At 37.8% G+C, this 8,879-nt stretch overlaps 1 protein-coding gene across 1 annotated transcript; it reads right to left on the reverse strand.

The window, feature by feature from the left end:
* Positions 1-5,660: 5,660 nt before the first annotated feature.
* Positions 5,661-7,764, reverse strand: LOC107762666 (uncharacterized). Its single transcript, XM_016581040.2, has 2 exons — positions 7,421-7,764; positions 5,661-6,913 (listed from the first exon to the last, which is right to left on the reverse strand). Exon 2 carries the CDS (start codon positions 6,794-6,796, stop codon positions 6,050-6,052), a length of 747 nt encoding a protein of 248 aa, XP_016436526.1. The 5' UTR covers positions 6,797-6,913; positions 7,421-7,764; the 3' UTR covers positions 5,661-6,049.
* Between the last annotated feature and the right edge of the window lie 1,115 nt (positions 7,765-8,879).

Below are 8,879 nucleotides of genomic sequence, written 5' to 3' on the forward strand. Positions count from 1 at the left end.
ACTGACCATTGCATTTGTGAAGGCCTGCTCGTGTTCTTGAAATCTGTCGCCCCTTCCCCCCCACTCAAATCCTCCACATTCGTGATCCTGTTGTCGAATTCCCGATGAAAAAAGGTCCACCAGCTACCAAGCGCCCAAGCCTACCCATTCGCGGATCAGCAGTTGCGTTTGAGAAGGCCAAATCCACCCAGGCCATCGCGTTCGCATGGAGTAAAACCTCTCCGACCCAAATAACCCTTCGCGAATGCAAGACAAGCTCCGCGATCGCGATGCGAACCACAACAGCAACACATCAACTGCTACAACTTGTACAAGAATGGCTAGAAACCATCTCAAAACTCACCCGGGCCCCTCAGGGCCAACAACAAACATTCATGCAAGTATATAAATCTCATACGAACTTGCTAGTAATATCAAAACATAAAAATAACATATACAATAAAGAATCAAGCATAAAAACTCGAAGATTTCAAAGTTCATAAACTTATTTTTGTCTATTTTTTCGCAATAAGTGCTAAAACGGCCTCAGGTCACTCGGGACCCCAACCAAACATGCGTACAAATCCAAAATCATCATACGACCTATCAGAATCATCAAAATATTGATTTGAGATTGTTTACCAAGATTTTTGAGCACGATCAACTCTAACAACCTTTAAGTCTTAAAAATTTTCTTTGAAAAATTACGTCTAAACTTTCTGGAAATCAAAATAGGCCACACACACAAGTCATATATCATCATATTAAGCTATTCAAAGTCTTAAAGAACAGAATGGAAAGTTAGAACTCAAAATGACCTATCGGATCATTACACTTAAGGCCCTACCTGAGCCAAACAAATGTTGTACTTTCTGCACATCTCCTTGATGACTTTGTCAATGAAGAGCTTGAATTCGACGGTGAAAGCATAGATGTACACATAGGAAAAGCAATCACAATGTTCAGAAATTTGATTGCTCTTCTAGACATAATAAATAAGTACACTATCTCCCATTTGCAATTCGCTTAGATAGAAGGAAGGTCATCTAGCCGTATCTAGGAAGCAAACTCACCCACCGACATATTACTATCCCTGGATCGGATTGCTTCTCATTACTTCGAAGAGTATAATTTTCTGAGAATCCCAACTTATTGAGGACTATATCTGACACAACCAGATCCCAGTTGTCTTTCTTGTTCTTGGAAAAAGGCTTGCTGGAAGAGGCTTTTTCTTTCCTTACCAGTGTTGTTTCCTCCCCCTCCTCCATTTTGTTGGTGGCAGCTACCACAAATTACCTTTTGATGGCATAAGAGTCAGATGGTCATAGAAGGCTTGAGGGCCGGAACCGTTGAGGTTTGCCTACGTATCTCACATCCGGTGAGAATCAGACCTGCGTAGTTCGGTAAGTTTTGACAGAACAGAAATTGACTTATTTTGAGATGACTTTTTCTCTTCTTTTTTTTTTCAAAATTTCGGCAGAGTTTCAGGATATTTCAAATACCTACCTCTCGCTCTCTTTTCTCTTTTATTCTTTTTTTCTTCTTTTTTTTTTGATTTTTTTCCTTTTTTTTTCATTTTCTTTCCCTATTCTAGAAGCCAGTCAACATGCAAGCCGAAACAGACAGATACGCAAGTAGTACGTAAAATGCATTAGGATGGTCTTTTAATTTTGGTACACTTGTCCTAGACGGACCCAATCCCTGTGTTGAGTCCCCAAAGTCAAATGCACGTGATGCAAACAAGCGTTCCTACTAGGGATCCGGCATGAGACTATGTTATTCTAGGTTTAAAACCTGGGTGTATTATTTTAGACCTGGTTTACCCCGAGCGGACAACTCGAGCCCGGGGGGGGGGCAACGTATCGGTAACCAAAAGGACATTCGGCTTTGTAACTGATCCGATCCTCATTCTAAATTAGGGTATGACACTAACAGAAAAGAAGTTACGCCAGCGTGCACTTCCCAGGAGATTAGAAGAGAAGGGTTTCGCAGCAGTTTATAAACAGTTCAAATTATATCTAAGCGGTAAAAAGCTACATTTAGCACATTAGGCCCAAACACGTAAAAAAATCAGATAATAAACAAAAGCCAACTATAACAGTTATTCTAAGCTCGAATTCTAAACCCTGAACTAGAAGTTCTGGGTTTTTTTCCCCAGCAGAGTCACCAGAGCTATCACACCTTCTTTTTCTACCCAGAAGGGTATAGGGGAGTTTTTCCAATTAAAGTGACAATTATCGAAACGAGATTATTTATTCAAATTCAGAGTCGCCCTTGGGATAATTTATGGTGTCCCAAGTCACCAGTTTAAAATCACGAATCGAGGAATTTTGACTCTGTTTTACAATCCGCGAAACACAGAGATTCGGGTAAGGAATTCTATTAACCCGGGAGAAGGTGTTAGGCATTCCCGGGTTCCATGGTTTTCGCAGGGTCGCTCAACTATTAATAATTGGCCTAATTATCTGACTTATTACATGTTTTAAACCTATTGTGCATTTTTAGCCTTTGGCTGCTTTTAATTATTTAAGGAATTATGTTCTGGAACAAGTTACGATTGTCGTACACTTGTCGTTTTGGTACACATTGCCAATCGCGTCACGGGAACCGTACCCACGATCTACAACGTGTTTAATTTATTAACATTATTAATTGGTGTGGCCAGGTCACATAAATGTACCCCCGTTGAAAATTATGTATCACAAACTACGTCACGGGAACCGTACCCGTAGCTATGATAATTTTATTATAACACGCCTAAAGCAAATAGCACATTTGAATTATTTTTCTAATCTTTAAGATTGTTGAGATGCCAAATTTATGAACAAGATATTATTGGGGAAAATAGGCTAGCTAACATGATCTATTACTTGGCTAGATTCCTTATGGTCCAAAACCCGCCTTATGGCTCATTCTTATTCCTTGCCAAGAAAAAAACAACTCCAATTTTTTTCTATCTACCCAATTAAAAGCACTTATTCAAGAACCAAGACTACATACATCATAATCGAAATAAAACTAATTAAAACAATTAAATGAAAACTACGACATGCTACTCAAACAACATAGAATCACAAATCAACCAACACACGCATCAAGCTATCATAGCACAATGAAATGATAATGAAAATTGAGAAATGGACCTTTTATTGATGAACAAAGCTGAAAATTACACATCAATCTGGCTAAACAAAGCAACAATCCTTGAACCGAAATACCGAAATTGCGAACCTAAACCTCGAATCGACACCGGAAAGCTCGAAACCCAAATCGACCTCAGATAAACTAGAACCTCCAAATATCTGACAAAGCAAACCATCCCTCGACATTTGTGCTCTTTAAAATCAGGTCAAGGGCATGAACAAGGGACTTAATTCCATTCGTCCATGGATTGTATATGTTCCTCCACCCATTTGCCCAAAACAATGTCCAGCTCCAAATACCCTTTTTGTTTACTACGGTAAATAAGCCTGTTAAATAAACGTCTCTTCTCTAAAGGTAAGGTGCAGAAAATCAAATGCATGTATAAAAAACTCCATTCCACATCTCACAATTTCAAAAATCTGTGTGATTAATCATAAGCAAAGTAAAATATCAATCTTAAGTTCAAATGACCCTATATCATAAAATCTTTTTCTTTCCCATGTCTGCCGCTAATTTTTGTACCAAAAAAATAACATCTTTTTTAATCCACTCAACATGAAATAAGAAAAGAGATCCAGTAGAATATAGCCCTTATATTTTCCAATTCAGACACTTTAAAGTGTCAAATTTATGACCCCAACACTTATTTGAGCACCAGAAGGTAAGAAGCGGAAGATTTAGCTGGTTTTATTTTAGCAGCAGCCGTTTTTTCTTAGAGTTAGAGTCTAGGTCTTAGGTCTAGATTTTAGGTATTATTTTATAGGGGTAGGAATTAGGTTAGGTCAAATGAGGAGTCAGTATGGGCTCAATATTTTGGGCTATCCCAAATTGGGCCTTTTTAATTAAGACCAAACAAAATTAGCCCCATATTTCATACTCTTTCTTCTATAACAAGACTAAAAATACTGCACCATTTATTAATTAATTTTACTTAAGTAAAATAATTATTAAAATAAAACTATCCGTATGGAAAAATCATTGTAAAATTAAAATAATATTCCTGAAACTATTTTTGTATTTTTGTATTTTATGTAAGATAGACAAATTAAAAGTAACTAGATAATAAGAGAAAAATATTTTTGTAATTTTCATTTTTGTGATAAAATAAAGTAAAGAGAGCAATACTAAACCTAAACTAAATATTTACGCTAAAATGTGTAAAATTTTGGGGAGGGTCAAAAATTACATGTCTACACGCGTGACCTATTTTCAAGATAATTTCTTAATTAAAAAAGGCAAATGCACATAGGTTCTAAAAGTAAGTAATAGACCATTTGATTAAGCCAAGTATGATCAAAGAGACCGTGCTGAAACCACGGGACTCGGAAATGCCCAACCCCTTCTCCCGGGTTAACAAAATTCCTTACCCGAATTTCTATGTTCGCAGACCGTAAATAGAGTCAAACTTTCTCAATTCGGGATTTTAAACTGGTGACTTGGGATACCATAAACTATCCCAAGTGGCGACTCTGATTTAATATAAATAATCCTGTTTCGATTGTCACTTAAATTGAAAAGAACTCTCTTATATCCTCCTTCTCAGGAGTAGTAAAAAGGAGGTGTGACAGCTCTGGTGACTCTGCTGGGGATAATAACCCAGAACTTCTGGTTCAGGGTTCAAGAATTCAAGCTTGTTAATATGATCTATGCATGGGTTTATTGTTTGTTGATATTATTATATTTGTGAACCTAATGTGCTAACTGCCCCTTATTTACTGCTTTGATATTATTTGAATTGTATTTAAATGCCTACTTACGCCTCCCTTTTGAGCCTTCAAAAAAATGGTGCACACGTTCGCGTGTCCCACTTTTTCTATTAGAAGTTATACCAAATAGAACGAGGTTGGGCCAACAACAAGGCCGAGTAGACTTTCGTGCTCTCGGTACGTTGCCCCCTCTTCGGCTCGAGTTGTCCGTTCGGGTAAACCAGGTCAAGAACACAACCCCAGGTTTAAACTTAAAATAACATAACCTCATGCCGGATCCCTAGTAGAAATGTTTGTTTGCATCACGTGCATTTGACTTTGGGGACTCAACACAGGAGTTGGGTCCGTCTAGGACAAGTGTACCCAAAATAACAGACTATCTTGATACATCTTATGTGCTATATGTTACATTTGTCAAGGGTAAAAGGGTCATTTGGCGGACCAATGATGGCTGAGGGTAAATGAGAAAGAAAAGAGGGTGAAGTGTGAAATTAAAGCAAGTAGGGCCTAGTTATATTTTTCTTTCACATTTTTTAAAGAAAAAGACCAAAAAAAAAAATGAAAAATCCATAAAGATTTTGCACTTTCCCATCATTTTCCAAAAATCAAAAAAATAAAAGAAGGGGAAAAGAAAATCCAAAAATAGTAGAAAGAAAATAATACCTTGACATAGTTGTTGTAGAACCCAGTAGCAGATGGAACCTACCTGCAGTTCATCTATTAGATACCTGAACCAGATTTGTTTTACTACTGAATTGAGAGAATAAGGATGGGTGTGGCTCTCATACTATGTGAAGATATGAAACTGGGCCTAACTCAATTTCAAAAGCTAACTCAAGATGGAAGGATTGTCCAAGACTATCAAGTCATTCCTCAACCAATGTGGGACTTAACACCCACTCTAACATCAACATACTAAAATCTGCTTCATCAGGAAGTTAAAAGCTCTATACAAGTAGTAACCTAAGATCAATACATTGCCTAACCTGGAAATATAGAAGTGTTTCAACGAGGCAACAAACAAAGACTGCTTTGCACATTGACTTAATTGTTTCTCTTTGAGCCTAACAACTCCCATCTAAAAGAAATCTCGACTTTAACATAATACACCCTGTCTTGCCTAGATCTGCCATATTTTCGATCATACAACTGTATATTTACATAAAAGAGTAGATGCATAATTGCTTCGCATCAATCGCGGAGATAAATGACAGTGTTTCCTAATCTTGTGTCTCATCTTCAGTATCATGCAAAAGAACACCTCGGACTCTGGCCCTACGATGCGCTGGTACCACACGGTTAGTCACCTTTGTAGAGGGAGGTTGTGCTACTTGCTTATCTGGAGACTCCAGTGAGCTACAGACGGTTGCAATATTTGAGGCTGTTTTCTCAGTAATCTTCTGCAATTTCTGTCTTTTTGAATACCGACCAGTTTCATTCTTTTCCTGCTTTTCTTCTAACAAAACATTTGTCAACTCAGAGCATTGTTTTTGTTCAGTTTTAAGCAAATTATGTACATTTGTAAAGGTTTTGTAGAGCTCCAGAGAAATATTTGCCATTGCCTCAGTTGCTGAAGTATCCACAAGTTTACTAAGTGATATAGCGATTCTTGGCATCCCCTTTGCTTTTTGAGCAACCAATTTTGCATGTGCAGCACCTCCAAGTTTTGAGTGTCCATCCATGACAAGCTTCACATCTTCAGACTTTACGGAAGCTATAAGGTAATCTACAAAGTCAGACCAAGAGCCTCCTATACCAGTTCTGTCCCTCATATCTTCAAGCTCCTGGGCAGACTTCAAAGAGTCCCATGTATTTGAATGGAAGTCAGTGGCACAGACACGAAGAGTAGAAGGATCACTTGGCAACCCGTGAACATGAAAGAGGAAAGGCTTCAATGGGGTTTTGTGAGGGGCTGACCACTTTGCATTTACCCTCCCAAAAATTGGTTCCATTTCATCAAACCCCATCTCCAAATTCCTCTCTGAAGAAGAGAAGCTTCAAAAACCAGAATGGTCAAAAAGAGAGGAGTGTCGGAGAAGAAAAAAGCGTCAGGTGAGAAGTAGAGCTCTCGTTTGCTTTTACACCTAGCAAGAGACCAAGAGTAAAAGCCAATAAAATTCATATCTTCACAAAGATATAGCAGGAAAGTATTAAACTTACGAAAAGCTAAAAACAAAAATCATAAGCAAAGAGAACTGATGTGAGAAATATCCAACTTTTTCTGACTTTTGGAAGTAGCAAACAAAGAGTATGCAATAGTCAGTGATTTCGAAAAGAGGAGTAGAAGAGGAATAAATGTGAGTTCCCTGCTTTTCTTTGATATACACTAGCCCCGTTGATATACATAACCCTTGAATCCACTTTGTCACCTCATTGCTTAATAAAAAATCCTAAGATCTCCTATTCTAAATTGGGTAAGAACCAAAATTTCTAGTTGGTGCACACTCAAGACTTCGAATCAGTTGCTGATTGCCGATTTGAATCTAACACTTATTCACCCTAACCAAGTCAAAAGGAAGCATACCAATCATTCATAGGTAACTAATCACATCGTACTTACATCCTAAATAAGCTCAGACAGGAATTCTCACCAAGTTAAATGACCTGTTCAACACAACCAATTGAGGATGGGAGGAAGTTCTCTTTGATGCCTCATCTGTACTCATCGTGTTCTCAAACCACCTACATAAAAGCAACCAAGACTGCGCCAATCCCGAAGTATAACTGCCTAACCAGGAAAACAGAAAGGAAACCTTATGAGGTAAGCTATGAAACTGACTACCCAAAAATCAAATTCACAATGGTTTCCTAATTTCAGTCACCCAAGGAATCAAGGATTACTTCACTTTTAAAGCATGATATAAAAAGAAAGAAAGCATTGTTTTCCTTTCCCCCACTCCTCATGTCCTCAAACATTTTCGTGCAAAAAGAAAGACAAAAGGAAGAAACCCCCTAAAACAAAAGGAGGAGAATATTCTCCATACTATTGTCTATTGTAACCGATTGCTTTCAAGAAAATGGAGTAAGGGCCACAAGCGCGCCTAAAACAAAAGGACATTTTCCATCAGCACACAACCACAACCTACTCTAGTCGTCATAACCAACCTGGTCTACATTTTGGTTATAGCCATAAAACTGCACATTCAATAGAACACTCATTTTCATAATTCTAGAAGCTATTGAAACATCTTATCACATCACGCAAACCCATCATGCATAAGTTGATACATTTAGCTATATTAGTCAGTGTTTTTGAAAGCGGAAAAAAGCGACAAGGTTTTTAGGGCTTGAAACAAAAAGCGAGAAGTGAAGCACACGCTTCTGTAACGTGAAGGGAACAATTTAATTAACAAACAAAAAGTACCATACATATATGAATTTAGTACTATAATAATCAAATTTTAATCAAACTAACTAATTTCAATATTAAAATATAAAATAGTGCCAATATTAACCCAACTTTAAAAGTTGAGATCCAAACTATCAATCTATTTGTGTTGGGATCACTTTGCACATTATTGTTTGAAGCACAGCAATATTCAAAGCACATTGCCTAGACCATGAACTGGTGACCCCTCGCTCCACTCGGCTTCATCGCTTTAAGAGACGAAGCTATCAATCCTCTTTTATCATCCATGCAATGCATCTACAGCTTCTATACTCATCATGCGTGTTTACCTACAACGGTATTGAAGTGAGTTAGACATGGCCAGAAAATACTTTAGCTAGTTTTACCTGAAGGTGATTTTCATAGCCAATTGATGAGGTATCATGTTCTCAATTGGGCTTCAATAGCCCCAGCTTCACCCTATTTCTTTCAAAATGTTCCCTACTCAATGCTTTGGTGAAGATATCTGCAATTTGGTCTTCTGTGCTGCAGAACTTCATACAGATCAGCCCTTTCGCTACATTGTCCCTCAGAAAATGATGTCTCACATCAATGTACTTGATTCTTTTGTGTTGAACTGGATTCTTGGCCATGTTGAGTGCACTGGTGTTATCATATATAAGAGGCACACACTCAGTAAACACCCTAAAGTCCTCCAGTTG

Source organism: Nicotiana tabacum, chromosome 1 (genome assembly GCF_000715075.1).
Source record: "Nicotiana tabacum cultivar K326 chromosome 1, ASM71507v2, whole genome shotgun sequence".
Classification (NCBI taxonomy): domain Eukaryota; kingdom Viridiplantae; phylum Streptophyta; class Magnoliopsida; order Solanales; family Solanaceae; genus Nicotiana; species Nicotiana tabacum.

Bases quoted from the DNA above. Each gene is read 5' to 3' on its own strand.
- LOC107762666 (XM_016581040.2), bottom strand. From the start codon at position 6,796: ATGGGGTTTGATGAAATGGAACCAATTTTTGGGAGGGTAAATGCAAAG.